At 40.8% G+C, this 21,109-nt stretch overlaps 1 protein-coding gene across 1 annotated transcript in view; it reads right to left on the bottom strand.

The window, feature by feature from the left end:
* The window catches only part of LOC117141983, a 58,731-nt gene that overhangs the window by 13,447 nt on the left and 24,175 nt on the right, over nucleotides 1–21,109 (bottom strand). The window contains exon 3 of the mRNA XM_033305792.1: nucleotides 10,250–10,742. Within this exon, the coding sequence (XP_033161683.1) occupies nucleotides 10,250–10,634 (385 nt within the window). The 5' untranslated portion in view covers nucleotides 10,635–10,742. The remainder of the gene's footprint in view (nucleotides 1–10,249; nucleotides 10,743–21,109) is intronic.

Below are 21,109 nucleotides of genomic sequence, written 5' to 3'. Positions count from 1 at the left end.
AAATGAAATAAAAATTAAACTGAATGCGCAGGCGCAGAGACATTGGGGGTAAAAAGAGAGGAGTGGGGAACTGGGGGGACTGACAGGACCCCCAGCGGCGGCGCCACCAGATACAAGATACAGATACGAAATGTGGATTGGGATTGGGAATGAAGGCAAAGATGCGACATATGCCGAAAATTTTCAACAGAAGTTCGGCTCACAGGAATTTCGCATACAATTTCGGCAAATTTTCGGGTTTTCAGTTTGTAAAAGGTGCCAAGTGGGTATATTGGGATCGGTGGAAAGTAGAAAGCTGATATGAGAATGAGTTGCTACCCTATAAAAATAACGAATTATAAGGAGTTTGAAAATAATAATATGATATGATATGTGTCAGCCCAATGAGTATCAAATATTTCATAGTTGGCGAATCTGTCTAAAACGCTTCTGATTTTCTCCCGCTCAACTTAATTGCGATGCTGTGGAGAAGCTGAGGGCTCAAAAGTATCATTAGCGCAATGAAATCCTTTTCGCTACCAGCAATAACAACAATTACGTGCACAAACAATTAAAACTAAATTGAGTTGTCAATCGGGGAGTGGGATGTCATGTAAATACGTTTGAATTGAATTGCATGTGAAACACTCTTCAAACAGCAGCACTCGACACTCAGTCAGTCGGAGTTGCTCTGGGCCATTGTCTGGGTTTTGGGCTTTGGGTTTTGGCCCGATCCCTCTGAGTCTGCACCTTTTTGGTCTAATTAAGCGCCACAATTAAGTGCAAATGTGTATCCCCGTGTGCTGGTAATGTGCACCGTAATTACGCACTGCAGACGAGAGTTGGTAACATTTTTTATGGCCTACGTTTTTGCGATGAGATGAGGTGCGGGGTGCTTGGTTACAACTGTTAATTTGTGGTCAATACCACACGATACTCCAGTTGCTACCCTGTTGGAAAATTACTTTTCTGCCCTTTTTTCAGTTTTTTTCAGTTATTTTTTCGTAGCAGGTGAGAGAAACTTGCTACTGTGGCCATCATTAGCCATTGTTTATTCAGAGTTTTTCATTGCCTGTGTATTTTGTGTATTTAATGACTTAATTTTACCGCAGTGGCAAGTGGTATTGCTGGTAAATTAGTCAACTGCACATGGCGTTTTTTGATTGCGGGGGTGCGTTTATAAATTTGTTTGTCAAAGCTACAATGAAAACTATGAAGTTATATATACATAAGAATGAAGTGGCAAGAAATTTACCATCATGAATCTGAATTTTTCACTTACAGCTAGCTACCTTAAATCAAAACCCCACCCAGCCAAAATATCCGTGCTCGAACTTTTTACTTAAAAAAGCTGCCAACGAAATGTCTGCCAAGTTTTTTGCCTGTCTTGATTACTCCCATTTTTTTTACAGCTTTTTGCAACATTTTTGCCTGGCAAATGGAACTCCCCTTGTCGTTTGCCACCCATTGCCATTGCAGATATATATTGGCATAATGCCATTAAATGCCTTTGACTTGGCAAGTAAAAGCCAAAATCTGTTGACTGTCACAAAAGATAGAAGCCAAAGAGGACCAAACCCGGCGAGAGTAGATTCAATTATGCAAAAGAGCAAGGAAATTCAATTTAACAACTGGGATCCGTTCGGGGAAATGTTGAAATTTCGGGGTGAAGTTTTCTGGCCTAGACATTGCATTGGATTAATGTAATGTCAACGTAAATTATTATTTATTTGTTTGCGGCACGAGGGACAGCAACTTTGGCTCCCACATAAACATTGATTAATTGCCAAAAACAATTAGTGCATTAACACGCTTGTGGAACAACCAGCAAATACAGAGTGATATAAGACGTACTGGCGGGCATAAATTAAAACCGACCGGAGTTACCACATAAATTAGGCATTATTCGACTTGATAGCGATCGGATCGCAAAGAAGCCAGGCAAATTAAGCAGAGACAAAAGGGAGTTTTTTCGGCCTTTCGGCCGTTTGTCAAACTAACCGACAGACAAAAAAACATAAAAAAATGGAGAAGACATACATAAAATCTACATGAGAGTTATCATTATTAATAAGAAGAAGCCAAAGCCGTGGCTTTTTTAATTCTCATTTAATATGCGCAGGTATATTCCAGAATGTGGCTAGCATTTCCATACAATCAAATGTCTCAATTATGACTGCAAGTCTTGGCTCCTTTCTCGTGCGCTGAATCGAATTTGCATAACAATGCCAACAAATTATCTACTAAACATTCTTGTAATTATTTAGAAGCTGAATTATGTCCGAGAAGCTCGTATGCATATTTCTCAGATATTTCACTGGGCCAACTCTTCGCTTTTGGCGGCTCATTTAATGTTGAAATGTCTTAATTGAATTTTATATCTCGTCGGCTATTTCTCCAGAAAGAGGAAACCTTTTAGGCATTCGATTCGCTGTATCACAAATTGAAATATTTAAATGTCATGGCAATGAAGTGACAACAGTTTTTATATGCCACACGGCACACGATTTTCTTTACTTGGCTTACTCGGGCTCGGTCTCCAAAAAGGCAAGCGTTTTCCCGATCGTTATCGTGAGTTTCCCAAGTGCCCTTTGCTCATTAGGTTTATCACACGCGTTCTGGGGCAAACATTTCACCTTCTCGTTTTTTAAGGCGGTCCTTTTCTGGAAAGGCACCGGCACCCCGTGGCCAAAACCAGGTAATATCCATGGCTAGACAGGTAAATAAAATTCCAGTTCCTGTTTGACTTTTAGTGCCGCATGATAAATGTCTGTGTAATACTCAGGTGTTTTGTTGTCGCTTCTATAATGAGACTCGATTTCGTTGGGGTTGTGAAAAAGATTCATGGGCATGGATTTTAATTGTACCATACTATTGGATCCTGGGCGTTAAGACTCCGTAGCTCCATTCAAATGAAGGCAATTTATCAAACATAATGCTTTTCCCGCAGATTTCTCATTAGTTTCAGTTAACCCAAAGACTGATTAATTGTAAGACTTTATTCTCTTCGAGGGTTTCGCAAGTTTTCCTGGAGTCCTAACCCTAACCCACTGGCAACATTTGGCAACAACTTTCAAATGAGAACCTATCAATGGCAGTTTTCCCAGTTGCGACCAAAAAACTTTGGCACTCGAATGACAAATGGAACCGCATGGGAAACCCGTGGAGGAATTCGACCATTCCCAGGAAACGGATGTGGGCGTGTCAGAGTACATATTTTACAATATTTATTGCTTAGGCGAAAACTTTTTGCCAAGTTGAATTTTAATTAGTTTTGTATATTTGCCTCTTTGCAATTCCACGAAAAGTTTGCGGCAAATATAAATCTTGCCTAGATGTATGTGCATTTGTATTGGTGTTCAGTATTTGTGAGCCGCGAACTTTATAGCCAAAGTCAATTAGGCCCTAAACTTTAGGCGAAGAGAAAGAAAATATTTGGTTACGATTGAGCCAAAATCAACAAATTCAAATTTGTGCTTTAATGAAGCGTAAGTCAAATTTAAATTTACCAAGAAACGACGACACATAATGCCTCATATCTCGAACAGATATGTTAATTGGTGCAGAAAGCTGTGTTTTTATTATTTCAAATATTTTTTATGCGCCCCCAAAGCTTATAAAAAATGTGATGTTTTATTTATGAGCCGGTGAAAAAGTTCTTTATTTTTGGATTGCCATTTGGAAAATGCATAAAACACACCCACTCTAGCGAGGTAAATGGAAAATGTTAGTTCTTCTAGCTGATTATTTATTCGAAGCATTTGGTTAATCTCACATATATATTCTCAAAAAATTCTTTTAATAGTTTTCGAAAGGGTCTGAGGTGTGGTTTGCCCCGGAAAAGAACTTTGCTGGTATTTTATGGTTTATATCAGATATTTAAGGATATATTTATGCAGCCATAAGATTATTTCTTCCCCCATTCGATAAAAAAACTATCTCAAGTATCATGAGTTACGACCACGTTACAAGTACAAATGTTTTACTGTCTATCATATCTCCGTGGGTAAAAACTAAGAACTGTTGACACCGCACCGTAAATAAAACGTAAAGTCAACCTTAAATGTTATAGTAAAAGACAATTAAACAAACAAGGGGCAATCGTAAAAAATGTTCGAAATGGAACGAAAAGAGAGACATTTTACTGTTTTCCGTTGATTCATATCGCTGGCCTATGCAAATGCAAAATGTAACAGGGCAAATGGGGCATGTACTGAAAAAAATTCTATAAATTATACATTTTTTCAAAAAATTATCAAAAAGAACTTTCTAAAGTAGTTACTTTCTATTAATAAAGTTTTGTGAGAATAATATTTAATATTTATTTTAATTATCAAGACACTCCTTTCGTATTTTGGGAATAAATATCCCTAACTTAACCGCTCTTTTTCTAAGTGTGGATTGATATCATACGATCACTATAAAAAACTTGGGGTCCGACCCAGAAAAAGTCAACAGTTACACGGGACTTATCTGCACCACCCATCGCCTAATCAAAATTTAAACAGTAGAACGAACAGGCAACGTTGCCTCATAAAAGCGGACAAGTCGGGCTAATTCCTGAGGGCTGACCAGGTAGGCAGAGTCGTAAAAACATATTTGAAATTAGTTAAACATTAGGTGTTACAGTAAACACTGGCTGTGGGGGGACAGGAGCGACGCTTGTCGTTGCTCTCGTTGTCAGTTCATAAAATATTTTATGATCTCTGACCCGCTCTGGGCTGGCAGTGGTCTGGTTCTTTTCGGTAATGAATGGGGATCAGGCCGAACTCCCACCTGCTTTGCCGCAAAAGCGGACCGTATTTGATTGTAATTTACAGCCTATTTGATTGGCAGACTCGCTGATCTTTTTGTCCCGACTTTAATGGTCCTGGCTTAGCCGCATTTTAATTTAATTTGCGTCAAGTTGAATGGCAGTTGGGGGTCACTAGTCGGAGGCACTAAGTGGAGTGTTTAGCATTCTAGCCGCGGACCGATGCTCGGCTGAATGGCCATTAAAGTGGGCAGCTAATTAAATTGCCTCTTGGCGAAATGCTGATTGAATTTCTCCCGAATATGGCCGCTGGGTAAAAAGTGTTGTAGGACCATCTTGAAGTGGGCAGTAAATAAATTCGCTGGCTTCAATTTTGGACACCCATCCCCACCGTCCTGTCAATCACACTGACCTCCTCAACATATTTTCCCCGAAATTTCCATTCAAGCGGGTGAGAATTTAATGCTGACTGACGCACATAATTATCCGCGCATGGATTTTCAATTAGGCGAAATTTATGTGAATTTCTCAAATGCTCACGGCTCATTAGTAAATTAGATTTTCAGTCCCTAAAAATACACCAGACAGAATTTGTCGCCTCGCTGCAAAATTTCGAAAGTTGCTCATATAGTTTTATTTTATATATATAATTTTTTTCCCAACACCCTCCCCCTTTGCTAATGAGCTGTGGTGTATTTTGTGGGGGAGAAGTGTAAAAAAAATTGATTTTTAATTTTTATTTTTCAGCGCCAACGAATAGGAGAGTGTGCTTTTCTTTTTTTCCCCTTCGAAACTGTTTATGTTTCGGAGCTGGAAAACTGAGGCTACAGTTTCCTTTGATGTTGTCGCTAGGAGAATGAGACAATGTTTGTCTGACGTTTTGCGAGATGGCTCTTTGATCTTGAACGGCGGAGTCGGATATCGTTTCACTAGTAATTAGTACAGAGAACGAAAATGTGATTGATTTCTACAAGAAAATTAAATGTATTTTTAATAGATAGCATCATGTCTTATCTTATTGAAATCCTTAGATTACATACGCGCTTAATTAATAGCTATCACCCAGCTGATCTCCAATTTAAAAGCAATATTACCACTGTAGAAAGAACTCCAGACGAAGCATCCACAATAATGGTACGAAATGAAACTCATAAATTGTAATTAAAAAGTGAAAACTATTTTAATCAGCATTTCAGCAATTCTATTAGTACTGAGCCCGCATTTTTAGGGTCTGGATGTTGTATGCAGTGTGTGTGTGGTCCAGGCACGTTTCTCGGGGCTGCGATCTCATTTTTCTGCCCCGGGGCACTGCGATTGCTCTTCCCCCTACGCAAGTCTCGCCCTAATTGATTAAAAAAAAGGAACAAAAGGGAGCAAGTCCGCAACGACGACGCCACAATAAAAATGCAAAATGTAAACAAAGTTAAAAATATTATGGAAAAAAGAATGCCACACAAAAAGCATCTACGGGGCACACACAGGGAAGCCAGTACCATCATAATCTTTCTGATGCACTGGCAGTAATAATAATTTTTCGATCTCTCGCCGAGCGTTTCTTGTTTATCTTTTTAAAACATTTTTGCATGCTACGTAGCGGGGAAACCACAAAAAATGCAAAAAGAAAAAATCTAGGAGGAAACTCCAACAACAAGCGGAGCAGAAATTATGGAAAATTCCATGAAAATAGCAAATAAGTTTTCTCACTTCCATTCAGCTCCCCAGTTTCTGTGTTTGTGTGTGTGTGTGTGTATCTGTGTGTTATGTTTATTTTTTATGGCTTCAGGCCACAGTGCGTTCGTTGCAACAATTATACGACTCAGAGCACACAGAAGGAACCACGAGGTAGTACATCAACAAATAAAAAAGTGGCAAGAACAAATAAAAACGCTACAAAAACTCACTTATTTCCGCTTACAGTTGGAATATCTTGCAACAGATGCCGAAAAAAAAGGAATCACGTCTCTTGCGGTTTTTGCATAAATTTCATAATCTACAGATTAGTCATGTATTTGGCCAAAAGCCCGGCGTTAACGAGCTATGGCCAATGGTCATGGAGCGGAAAATGTTGGGTTTCTCATTTGAGAATGGAAGAAGATGGATTAGCATTTAAATGGGAAAATCAACCATTCAGGAGAAACTTTAAGCTAGTCAGTGGGTAGAGTTTACAAGTATTTACTTATAGAATATAAAAAAAAATATATAAATATTGTCGGAATATTATTATAGACCAAATAGAAAAACACTTAAAGCTGCTTACTCGCACTCCCATTTGAATGGCATCATATGTTTTGCTAATCCTGTTATTGTAGGGAAATAACATAAATCTGGCAATAAATGTGTTCGTCTATAGTCCTTCAATATTTATGATGGAGCCGCCAGGACAATAGCTCTAATGGTCCAGAAAAGGACGGCGAGAAGTTCAGAAACTTCGTTTCGTTGCCATGTAATGCTTTATGCGACCAAAGTCAGCAACTTAAATTTATTTATTTGAATTTATTTCACCACCACAATAAAAATATCAAAATAGGCGGAAGGAGCCATCGACTTCAACAGCTGCTGTTTTTTTTTGTTCGACGGACCATTGTTGTTACCCCGATGTTGTTGATATCGTTGTTATTGCCATAAAACATTTATTCAACAGCCGCACAAAGTCAAACACGAGTCCTTTTTTGGGTTTCGTTTGGTTTGGTTTGGTTTGACTTTGGCTTTGGCTTCGGTGCGAGACCTTTCATTTTTATTATTGTGCCACAAATTGCTGTAAATATTTGCGGAATATATAGAATTGTTACCCTTTATTCTCTTTGTTACTTTTATGGGTGCGACGGGAGGCATAAAGTGGCGCATAAATTATACAAAATATGTTGTTGAAATAATCAAGCGGTTAACTTAATCTGCCATAAAGCTAAAACATGTGAGCCCTGCATGGCAAGACGAGTGGCTCAAGTTGGCAGGAAGTGCCATAAAAATGGGATTCTCCTATTAATTTAATGGTTCGACGAGAGGACGTGTTTAGCAATAAATGGAAGAGTAACTGGGTGAAAAACTAAATGGCTTTATGCCTTTTCTTGGGTATTTTTCATACCTGTTAATTACAAGTTAAAGTCGATTAACTATTTAGCTCAGCATTTAAATACTGAAATACTGAATCCTGCAAAAAGTACGAGTTCCTATCTGGCTGCCATTTATAAATAAATCTCATACTCATACCTTCTTTTTTTTTGTGCTTCCCTAACGAGCTCCATTTTCAGTCAGCCAACTCCTAATAAAGACATTTAGGCGGGTCGAAACTTTTTGCCCTGCTTTTTGTTTACTGCTTTGGCAGTTGGTTAGAATAATTCCCAGAAATACCTGGGCACCCACCAGCTAAATGTGTCGCCTGGGATTGCCTTTACCTTTCCGTGGCCGTTGTCGAATTTCGCATGCCATTTGATTAATTGCCATGCAAATTATGGTGTAAATATAATAACATTTTATTCAGCTGTCAATTCTGCGGCAGAGAACCAAAAACCGAACCAAGCCGAACCGAAACAACTTAGGCAGAAACAAAGCAAAGTCCTCAGACATGGGCACGACATGCAAAAACTCAATTTAGAGACCCGGCCGCCAGATGAAGCGAAGTGAATGGCATTCGCTGCAGTCCAGACACGACTTTTCCGCTTTATTCAGGGAGTATTCATAGTACTCACAGTGCAGCGTACCTTCATAGCCGTTATGACTGGACCACAAAAACCCAGCGAAGCCAACCGCAGCAAACACCTAAGCACAAAATTAAGACATTAGTCAAATTTTGCTTTTTTTTTATATTTCTTGGTTTTTTGTTAGCTGCGGCGGCTCTTCCCAGAGCGGGCTTAATCCCTTCGCAAAAAAAAAAAATGGGTAAGGAAAAAATATAAAATATTCGCCAAAGGCTGCCGCAGGTACTTCCATGGAAGTGCTGCCCCACGTCCAGGTGAGTGTTGCAAATTAGTTGACACGTCGTTTGGGGCCACAGGAAATCCCAGACATTCGGCGCGACAAACAGTCGCCCGGTCGGCATGAATAAAGTCATTTATATATACCATATATATACTGGAATACTGAAAAGCTGAAATGTTTCGCCACTAGCTCCATTCTGCGGCTCTATAATTAGCCTAATAACGGCAGGCACCCATCGCAGCCTGCGTTTCGGAGTTCGGACCTCGGCTCAGTGGAGTTTTACTATGTATAATGACTTCAATTTGCCCTGAAAGCGATTCCTGGAAATCAAATACGGCAAACGGCTAAATGCCATGCCATATCCCATCCCACAGAGCGGATGGTTCAGCGGAGATGCTCTCGTGAGGGGAATTTCAAGAATGTAGTTTCGGCCGAAAAATTAAAAAAAATTAAAAGATATAAATTGGAAAGGTCAAGGTGTTGAGATGTGTAATACTCCCAACACAATATTAACTAAAAAATTGTGGTATCTATCCTTAACGTGACTTCATTTCGTGTTAAGCAAAACCGAACTTCTAAATTTACATGTATAACTTTGTAAAGAATTTGTAACAAATGCAATTTCACGCGGTCAACTCTATTAAAACCATATGGACAGCGGTCATTTGGCAGTGGGTTTGTGCTATTACGAGTGTTATTTGGGTTATGGGGTGAGTTCTATAACAGGTTTTTTTCTTTTCAAAGGGCTAAATTTGAATGAAAAGTTAATGAAAGCTGGACTTTAGTTTTTAGCATTAGTAGATTTTTAATTGGGCACTGCATTTTCTTAAATTTCCGACCCTGCGACTTATTCATTTGTTCTCAGATAAATTAAAGAGCTCGCTGGCTGTAACCTATCTATCCGATCTGCGTCTGCCCACGCCCACTGCTTCATATTTTCATAAGTTTTTCCGCGTCTAAGCCGCCGCCTTTTCCACCCTTTACCACCCCTCCCTTCACCATGCCGCTTCTTTTACGAGCGCAGAGACAAATTACTGGCGATGTGCCGGGGCGATAGTGGCGGTGGATCCCCGGATCGCGGGCTCGAAACTTTGGCGAAACAACGCCTAAACCAAAAGCTGCCACAAAGAGTTATGTGTGCAAATTAAATTTGCAAGCGCAAGTGCACACTGAAAGAAAAAAGGGGCAAGGAAATCGAATCAAATGATTTTAAAATACGATTTTGGATCGAATTATATATAATAAATAAATATATCCAATGTTATTATAATCTTAGAAAAGACTTGCTGGTATCGGTGCATTAAAATAATGTATCTCTTCTTATAAATTTCTTTCTAGAACCTTTTTTAAATTTTTTGTCCAATATAACACATATTTTTCTAAGTGTACAAGTCGGCGAAGGAGGAGTCTTTCCATCTCGCTTGCCGAAAAGCAATCGAGCCACGCACGCCCAACATCAGTTTGATAAATTGATATCAGCGATCGATGCACGGCCGCCAGATTATTGTCTTGGCAAGCAGTTTTAATTGAAAAACGACAGGAGCAGAGGGACCCTTTGCGAGGAGTAGGCAGAGGATGGGGATTACTATGCTCGGTACTCACCTATGGAACCATCCAGGGAGTAGGCATTCCGCTGCCATGCCCACGTGCACAGATCACAGGTGGTCAGGCCGTCGGCGGCGACGCTTTCATCCAGGAAGGGCGGGCGAGGTGGCGGCGGCACAAAGTGTCCGTTCCACAGACCATTTTCGCTGGCATCGAAGGCCAGCGGTGAGTCGAAGGTGTCCACCTCGATGGCATTGGCCCACCAGTCGTCGTCGTTGAGCGGATTGTAGCCAATGCTCGAAGCGGTGGTGACTGCATCCGCATCCGGTGGCCCCGGAAGCTGACTCTCCATCCGGCGATCCACTCCGGCCAGCGAGTCCAGCCGCGAGTTGGGAAACACGGAGCGCAGCGTGGTGCTGGCATCCTGGTAAATGTCCGCCATTTTCTACCTACGGGCGGACCTCAGTCTGTGCACTCCGGCCACATCGATCTGGATATGGATCTGTATCTGGATCTGGACCTGGATCGCGTCTTGTGCGGCTGGGCAACTCTGTAATAAAGTGGTTTAACTTGTTAACTAGTTACGTCAAAAAACAGCCATGGATAGATAAAGTAACGTGGCATATTATAATTCATAAATATTGGCAAATGTTGTCAAATTTGGTGACCAAAACTGGTCGGCACCTGCGTTGGTTAGCAAATACATTGGAGTATCTGCTACAATTTCAGCTATAGATTGAAAGATTTAGTTAAATTGTTCGATACCTACATAAATTGGCCAAATATATATGTTGTGAAAAGTAAAATCCATATTTATCAACAATTATTAATAACAAGCATCCATACAAACAAAATTTTTTCCCAGTGTTTAATATTTCATTCACTTGCTGCATTTTGAAAGTTGTTTCACCCGAACTACTTTGGAATGCCCATCGCTGGTGGTTGGTTATCCTTATTATTTTATTTATACAAGCCCACCTCATTACTATGCACACCCCCAACGTCCACCCCAATTAATAATCCCGCAATAAAGACTTAATGCCACTGACCAACACAAAAGAGGCGTGGCCGCAGAGGCAGAATTTCCATGGGTGGCAGACTGGTCTTTCCAGCTAGCTAGGCTACCGAAAAGTTTCCCTCCCGTCTGACACACATTAATCAGCCTAAGAAAACTGTCGGTTGACACTAATGAAGTTTCCTAACAAGATTAAAAACGGCTGATAAAAAATTTGCCAGAAATAAATCAGCATTATAGTTGCGCGGCTAACAAAAAAAAAGCAAAAAATCTACAGGTATTTGTAGTTCAATGGGTCAGCGGTGAGTACGCTAAAAGTGAAACTCCAGACAAATGTGCTAATCAAAGAGTCGGCCAACGGCCAACAGATCATCGCAACCAAAATTATATCTTTTCACTGTGATTTATAAGCCAGCAATTACAAGCTCAGCTCACTGATCGCCCATTATCCGGCTTAATAATGCAAAAAAAATAGGAAAAAAATACACATAACCGAAAAACTTTGAAAGATATAAATACCATTCAGACAATGAAACTTTTAAAGAAAATAGTGAATAAATAAAAAACGCCGAAATCATTTATCATAATCATTGTGATTGATTCGTTGGGAAAAAAAGTGAAATATCACAAGTGAACAACCAAAATTTTTATATCGTTCCAAAAGGCCGACCGATTCGAGCATTTTGACCGCCCCACAGTTTCGCTCATCAGGCGTATAAACGCTTTTGGTTGTTGCCACAACTGTTGTTGTTGTTGTTGGATCACGTCTTTAGCTCACGTTTTGCTCCATTGAATCACTCACTCAGCTGCGTTACCTTTTGGCCAAAAAAAAACAGAAACCAAAAAAATGTAAAAATTGTTTTCATTCGGTTAGCAATTGAACTGCCCCCGCTGATCGATCCGCATCGAATCGGCGGGGCCATCGGGGGTTATATCGCAAATATGGCCATATAAACTCGAACTCATATTTTCATATTTTCAAAGTTCCCCCATTGCGGTCGCCTTATTTGCAACTTTCGAATATTATCAATCATGCAGACATTTTTACGCCCGATTTGCTGTCAGGCGACCTTAAAGTAAATTTTATTGTTTTTTTTTCCCTACCTAATGGAGGAATTGTGTTCCAGATGGTTGTGTCTAGAGTCTAGCTCTAAATTTAGAAACATCAAAGCAAACTGTTTTTAAGAACTCTTGAAAACAAAATAACAAAGATAACAAGCGGAACTCTGTGGAAACTCAAAATGTTTACTTGGAAAAGGAGTCCCTGTGGTTTCCAAAAAAAAAATCGTTTCTAAGTAAATTAAACAGATTGATTATTTGCACTCATCTATGATATGTTATGTGATTCAATTGCTTTGCTGTAAAGTAACCTTTCGCACTCGCCTTTCACCATTCCCCTGATTGAGTTGTTTCCTGCTTATAAATAACTAGTTCTCAAATGTATTTTTATCCCGTTGCCCAACCGCTTCTTCGTTATTTTGGCCACCTTCCATATTAATCACACCGCATGAGTTGCTTTCAGCAGACAATGGAGCCATGTGCCATCATCTTGGGGCATCTAAGCGACCTGCGACGGTGAGTGCAATAAAAACGATTTTTTCTGGCTTTCCTACATGTCGTTTTGGCCCGTTTTTTTTGGCAAAGTAAGTCGGCTGACCAAGTTTTCACTTTTTTTTTTGGTTGGCTGGCAGAGACTCGAACACGCGTTGTGCGTTAGTCAAGTGGCTTAATTTATATTTATGAAACACACACTGGCGAACTTGTGGAAGAGTTATGACTCTGACCCACACTCGACTGGGACTGGAACTTGGACTCCGGCCATATAATAACAATTTAGGCTTGTTCTACGTCTCGGCCGCCAATTTTTCACATTAATTACAAATTACAGATTTATTAGGTATGAGACTCGCAGTCCCAGACGCCACGCCCTTTTCCCCAACCCTCTCCCACCTTTTTTACCGAACCAGTCAACATGCAGGTTACAAGCTTCCTTGGACCTGTCGGCGAATTAAATTCCAGGCCAGTCACATGTTACAGCTCTTGACCAACTACGCAATATGCACTGCGCGAAATACAGTGGCCACACATTTGAAAATTACTTTTAAAATACGTGAATTACAGTATTATTAACTTCATTTATAAGACAAGTAGTTGTTATAATTAGAGGGTTTATGAATTCTTAAATATCCATTCCATGAACTTAAGTCAAATTATATCATTCTATTCACTGTAGTCATGAGTGGATTTTCGTGAATTTTTTTCTCCGTGCACACACAGAACTTGGCTAAAATATTAATGAGTGTTGTAATTTGTTGCATTGTAATAAATTAATTTTGTGCGCCGCGGCACTCGTGAGAGCTGCGTCGAGTGGCGGGATAGGGTTTGGGATTGGGATGAGGAGCGGAATCGGGAGCGGGAGCAGCCATTTGCATACGAGAGCAAACCACTTGGAACTTGCCGACCAGCCAGCCAACTTAGCTAAGCCAACTCAGCCGGCCGGCATTTGCGGCACCTCACCTCCACTCACGGCTCCCAGGTCCCAGCTCTTGGCCCTCTGGGCACTTGGCTCTCAGCTCTTGGCTGTTGGCTCTTGGCGTTGCCCACCACACGCTACACAGAAGTGCATGAGTAGACACTTGAAACGTACTTGGCACTAGACTGATTATAGTCAATTCGCTGAATTGGACCACCAAGTGGCGGCGGTCCGTTCATTCCCTCGAATCCGAGACCAGCTCGAAGTCATCATCAGCAGCTGAGCCGCGCAGCCGACTTATGTGTGTAGGACCCAAGCCAGATCCACATCCAAGCCGCCCAGTCATCGTCATCGCAAATGCTGTCTTGGCCGGTTGCACTGGCATTAATACCAAGATCCAGCAAATGCACAGTGGTTTGTTCGTGGGAAGAGCACACAAATGACTGAGAAGAGGAACTTTGATTAAGTAATAATCTGGATGTTTAGCCACTAATATATTTGTATCTGTATATTTGACGAACTATTCTATGACCACAATACATCTGATATTCGTACTATTTCTTAATATTTTTGGTCGTTAAAAGACTGATACTTTGTGATGTAGATTTTCCGCTCTGTTAACTGATTTTTTGGGCCACAACCATGTAACCACTGTGATTGTTTCTGGAGCGGCAATCCAAACTCGAATGGCGCGTGATTGTGCGGCGTCTTCCTTCGGTGGATCCACACTCTCACACACACCAGCACACACAAACACACACGCGCAGAGCTACACCCATTACAACAACCACTTCAAAGATGGCCACAAGAGTAGCATCTTACTTTGCGCTGCCTTCGACTTCGATGGCGGGCCGTTGATTTAGCCCTAGAAGGGGATTTTGCAGGGGGGAGCCAGCCGATGGGTAATGGGGAATGGGGGAGCCTATCTGGAGGAGCTGGAATGAAGCCACATAATGAAACGAGTGTGTGAAGAATTTTAAATTCAAAATTGCATGAAAAGTCGTGAGTCGCAAATAGCTTGTTGCTCGACTCTGTTGGCAGCAACGGCAGACAGATATCCTACTCATCACTTGAGAAAATGAAAAAACAATCATAAACAGCAGGCAGCAAACTCGAGTGTGTACAGAGTAAAATCCACTCGAGAGAAATAATAAAAGCGCCCAGCAGACAATCGTTTTTTCCAGCATTTGGTTTTTTTTTCGTTTATTTTTACCTGTTTGCCATTTGTTTGTGTTTGGTTGTTTTTGCTTTCTTTCTGCACTACACCTGTAGTTTTCCTTTTTTTTTTTGCTTTTGGCTTGGTATCTAGGCGATAAAGGGCGCGGGTGGATGATCGCTCCTCGAGTCGAGTCTTAATAAAGTTATTATAATTTAAGCGTTTTGATTATGCGCCTTGGCAGTGTTTAAAATACCAATGCAACGGCGCCTTTGGGCCACGTTTATATGGCCTTTCTTAGCCATTTTGTTGTTTGCCGTGTGCTGTGTGTGGGGGTAATCTTTGTGATTGGTTGCGATTTGCCTTTAATTTTGTTTGCTAGTAAGTGTTGCATGCACGACGATGTTGTGCTGCCGATGCCAATGTTGCTCATGTTGCAAGTTGCATGCATCCCGTTGGCAAAATGTGCAGCCATGTTAACTTGCAACTTTCCGCGTGGTAAATCCATTTCCCCGCCTGCTGCTTGACTGACTGACTCACTGATTGAATGACTGACTGAATGACTGAACAACTGACTAACTGAGTGACTGTGTCGAGTGTTTCTTTGCGGGGGTGCCTGCTATTTTCAGGTCTCTATTAGAGCGGCAGATTGGTTGTGCAAAAAGAGGAAAAAAATGTGAAAAACTGAAGAAGGAAAAACAAATAAAAACTGGAATCACAGTTGAGTTGATTTCCAACATGCACACATAATCTTCAGTGGGCTTGCATAAGGCATGTGGAAATTAATTGGTTGTGTCATGTAAGGAGATTCTTAACAACAATTGCTGATTAGAGATTCATCTGGCAGATGAAATCGAGCGTCTAAGTCGGAGGAGTCCGGGAATGAAGTCATTAAATGGAAGATGTATCATACAAATTAGTTGAGCGTGGAGCATGAAATAGGTGGGTTTTGCTCTTCATTATTTTGACTTCCTCTTACTGTGGGTTTTACCTCCTCATAGCAACATATATGTACTCATTAACCTCTGGGAAAGTGGCTTTAAATGTTAAATATTTAATTATTTATTTTCTATTTAAGCTTTCACTCCTACTTGGCTATCTCTTCTTCAAAGATAAATAACTTCCAATAACATTTCGCACCCATAAACCTCTTTTCGAAGATTTACCACACTTTCATTAATATTCCAAGCTCACCTTCACCCCAAAAGTCCTCATTCTCTTTCATCACAAAAGGCACACTTTTCACGCCACTACCGTCCGGCAAAAGGAAAACGAAATGGAAACACTCAAAAGGTGACAATTACTTTCAATTTTCCGCCAACTTTCGAGCATACCCACAGCACCGGCATGCAGAAAAATAAGTTGGAAAAAAGATATTGAAAGAGTTCAACTCACTCTCCTTGGGCGATGTGATGCAAAAATCGGCAATGCAATGATCGGCATCTGAAGCGGCAGCATCGGCTACAGTTTCACCGGGCAAAAGCGAAAAAAATGGGAAACTGTGGAGAATAGCGAAAATATTTTTCGCCACAGTCACAATTTCCTGAACTCTTGCCCTTTATGTCGAGCATTTTGTGCCGCTGGCAGCACACTCCAAAACTCCACACGACTGCATCAGGAGAAGCGGCAACTGCTGCAGCAAAAGCAACTGCTGCAACAGCAACCGCAGCAAAGGCGCAGCATCAAGAGCCGCAGCAGCAACATCGCCAGCCAGAAAGTGCAACTTGATCGGTGAGTGCAGTGAGCCACTCGACGATCGTCCCGCTTCGATTTATATCGCTTTGCATTGCCTCAATCTCTCAATTTCCAGCACTAAAAAAAAATTCTAAAAAAAACTAAAACTATATAAATTCTGTATGTTTAATTTTTTTTTGGAATATATTTTGTCTTTTTGATGATTCTTGCGTATTTTAGATATTTTTTGAGGTACTAGTTAGTCAGTTTAATAATCAATATATATAGATATTTTGCTTTTTTCAGTGTACTTCTTTCTTCTCGCTTTCATTGTGCACTGATTTAATTCAGTTGGTCCGTGCCGCGTGCCCCATAGATTTTCTTATGATTTGAGTTCCCGGTGGCCTCGATTTGCACTGGCGACCGGGGTATCGAATATTTCATAATAAGTAAGCCTGTGAATTTAAGGCCTGAACCTGAGTTTCGGCGACGCGACCTACAGCAGACCATCAGCTTTTTGACCCGCTGGCCATTAAAAGCGAAAGTCGTAAAAATCGGTCCGTTTAAGCGCCTTCTGCTCATATGCAAAATCAACACAATCTTGAAAAGCCAAGCTCGGGCTGCTCAGTTTTATTTACTCAGTGCCATTTGAAACAATGGCCGGGCATTTGAAACGCGCACTCAGAGCCATAAAACTCAAAACCGAATGCTCGTTGGGGACCAGCTAAAATTTTTATAGCATCTTCCCATCACGCGAATGGAATTACGTTAGAAAATACGCTGAAATGTTTATGACGGATGAATGGGCCCGATCCAAATCGCATACACAGTTTCGCTTTTTGCCTAGGCCAAATCAAGTTTCCACGTATATATACTTATAATCTTTCAGAAAAAGTTACCAAATTGCCAGCGAAACAAAGAAGACAACTTGGCTTTTTATTGGCCAGGCTTTTATGCCCCCCATTTAGTGATGGTCTTTACGAGCCCTGTTGATTGCCAATGAAATCATGCCAAGTTTGGAATCTTGTCGCATCAATCGAATGGCGGATGATTTAGGATTGTGTTTTATGATCGATGTATCATATAATGAACTGGCTATTTAACATCAAAAATTAGTCAGAAATTAGATCGTATATGATGTGTTCCTTGCAAATAAAAATAAAATAAAAGTATTCAAATTTAAATATGCTTAAGATGAATAATATTAAATCCACTCAATCTAATGCTGTAAAAATATGTATAAATGGTCAAAATCTCTATCTTACTTTCAAAATCACTTAAATCTTACAAAGGCATCTATCTATCTGTAAATAAATGCAAATATATTTAAGGCTTTTCTGCGCCATCGTTAAAGTCATAAACACACCCTTAGAAGAAACTTCATTGAATTAAAATTTAAATCTATCATAAGCGGAATTTTTAGTTATCTCTGTTGGTTTTTCGGGGCATTGAATGCCAATGGAACTTCCTGTTTGAATCGGAGGGAAAACTTTTACTGCCGGTAACAATGTTGCAAAGTTGTTAAGTTCCACGTTAGGAACAAGCGCATTACATACATTCCAATTCCCCGCCAAAACAAAATCGTGCCCGGCCATCTAATCGCGAATGGGAACCAATATCTATGCTAATCTCGCTACAAGATCATTGACAATAAAATGGTTTTCCCTCCCGCGAGAAAAAATTGGGAACAAGAACCTGTAGCCGAAACTACAAGCCGCAACAAATAATGAGCCGTAATGAGCAATGATCGCCACACAATTAGCCAAATTTCGCTGTTGTTGCTGTGTGTTTGTTGTTACCCATTGCATTCTGGCAAGTTTATTTTTTTGGGGACAAATTAAAACAAAATAGAAAAACAAACAGAGCGGGCCTGCAAAAAAATACACGAAATTAAACAAACATTGGAGGATTTATATGGCCCGGCACTTGGCGAGGTTTCTTCGTACCTGGAAATTGCCGGAAAATTACAAGAAAATCGTGCAAATCTTGTTTGCTCTCCGAGAGAGGAAAAAACGTACACAGATAATAATGCTTAAGTTAAATAGTTTATGGTGGTAATTTTCATTACAGAGTACAAGTTACTTAGTTTAACAATCAAATGCAAAATCATTAGCAAGGATCATGTTTTTCAGTAATGAAAAGAACTAGTATCTACTCAAAAGTATCTATGATTACTTTCAGTGTAGTTAAAATCCAAAAAATAGGCATGAAAAGCCACAGCTCAGTTGGTATCGGTGGACTTTCCAACAAATTTAAACGTTACATGCGAGTAGATCTCAACGCGATCCGATCATCGATTGCTCGTGCACCCACACAGATACTAGCACACGACTACACTGAAAGGCCGCGGGGCATGATGCAATGCAACTCCTTTTGCCCTCAGGTGCCGCTTTTCACTTTCCGACCGTTGGCTTGTTCAATTGCCAATTGGCCAAACAAAGTCAGTCAAGTCGAGTCAGTCATTTTTAGTGACTCGACTATGGCTTTTGTTGATTTCAACGATTGGCGGCGGCGTACCGAATAACTGCAACTGTCATTTTCTATTCGCGGATTTTCCGCTTGCGACCTGCTGGGCTTGCCTTCTTCTAGCTGCAGTTTTCCACTAAAAAAAATAAAAGTGCAGAAAAAAGAAAAACATACGAAATAGCCGAAAAAAAATACATTTTTCGCTGCCTGTCGAGAGGCGAAATGTCAATTTGGCGTTGTTTACTTTTTGCCGAAAAAAAACCTTTAATTTCGATTTTAGACTTTTGAGTTGCATTCGTTGCGCCTTCAATTGCCGCAATTTAGCTGGAAACACCCCCTTGCCATGACAACTCACAGCCCCACACCGAAATTCGCTTAAGGCGCGCCATTGGGTGTTAATTAAGCATTTATTCAGTATCGGGTGTCAAAGTTGGCTCTAAAGAGCCGAAAATTAATGCCAGTTTGTGTCGATTTTCCTTTGTTATCAATTGAAAATTTATTTTCGATTTCATTCTCAGCCCGTTTTTCGTTTTCCATTTCGGCCATAAAGTTAAAGTCCAAGGCGCAACTTCATCGATCATTGTCTGACTGTGTGGCATTGTCAAAAAAGCATACACAAATAAAATGCCAGAGGCCCAAAAAGTTGGCTTGATATGCCTTCCCTGATGACTTGAGAGACAGCTCTCGACTTAGATGAATCATTTCCCGCCCCACTCCCTTGGCCAACCTCGTTCGATATCACAAGCATTTTAATTGGTCAATAAAAAGCGGCACGTTGGCTATAATAACAGAGGAAATGCCAGAATTACCGCATTTAATTTGCATATTTTGCTTTGGAAATTTGACAGTTAAAAGTGGCTTATTGGTGTGTAAAATTTCAAATTAAAGTCAAATCAGCGCGAACCTGAATGGAAATGCTGCTTAAATTACTTTATAAGTTTTTTTTTTAACTATTCACGGGGCTGATTTGAATTTTCTTAGAGTTTTGTCTTACAGCTTAAAGACTGGAAGTCAGGAAGTTTTGGCTTACAAAAGTGTCAGTTTTATTTTCAGCATAAACAACCTATGAAGTTGTAAAGAAAATGCCTATAATAATTTTCATTTAATGTTTCATACAAAACATTTCAGCTAATTAATATTTCAGCCTGTCATGCGCCTCTTAAACTTTCGCTGAAGTATGCTGGTGTTAATTGAACTTTGGCCACTCGGGCTTAAAGTGCGCTAACCTTAATCGGTGTAGGAAGTGCAACGGTAAACACTATCAACTAGCGCCTACGTGGGCGGTGGGTCGAAAGGGGGGCGGTACCGTGGGGGCGAGGGGGTGGGGCTGCGTGCGCCAGGAGACCGCGACGTCGACAAGCTGATAAGCATCGCCCGCTACAATGGGGCACACACTTCTAGCCGGCTGCTTCTGCTTCCTACTGCTGCATGTTGCAGTTGCAGTTGCTGCATGTTGCTGCTGCTGGTGCAGTCAATGTGCCAGTTAGGCAGCCAACTATGCGTGTCTCTGTGTGTGCAACCTGCAACACTTTCAAACAACTTTATCAAGCCAGAATCTCAACTGACTGACTGACTGGATGACTGAATGACTGACGTGGTCTTGATTGAAATGCGACGAGCGCGTCGACAAGCCTCCCAAATGGGTGGGTGGCAGTCGGGCAATGGAAAATGGAAAATGTGTAGTTAGAAAGGAAAGCCCGTCCGCTCGCAGGTCGGTGCGTATGTATTAATTAGTGTCAAGTGTTGTCGCTTTGAGTTACGCGCCCAGGGGAACTGAACTGCCGACATCAGCTCGGCGATAACACAATGCGATAGTAACAGCCACTTGTTTGCCCAGCTCGAACAGCTCCGACTCCAGCTCCCGTTTTAGCCCGTTTCTCGGGAGTCCCATTTTCCCGGCCATATAATCGATGATGACACGTTTCGGCTTTTGCCCATGCGCAGAAGCCTCCTGGAACTTCAACTGCAGCTGGCTGCAAATTGCAGACTAGAGAGCCTTGAGTAGACTCGTATGTGCGAGTGTGCAAATTTATAAACACTCTACTCTGGATACTGTAATATTTTTTGCGCATCCAATTACATTTATGTGCTCGTAAACTAAAAATTCTGCACAGCTTGCAAACCGCGCTGTGC

The sequence above is a fragment of the Drosophila mauritiana genome, chromosome 3L, assembly GCF_004382145.1.
Source record: "Drosophila mauritiana strain mau12 chromosome 3L, ASM438214v1, whole genome shotgun sequence".
Lineage (NCBI taxonomy): Eukaryota > Metazoa > Arthropoda > Insecta > Diptera > Drosophilidae > Drosophila > Drosophila mauritiana.
Note: the sequence above shows the minus strand (reverse complement) of the source record. Positions and strands in the feature narration are given on the sequence as shown.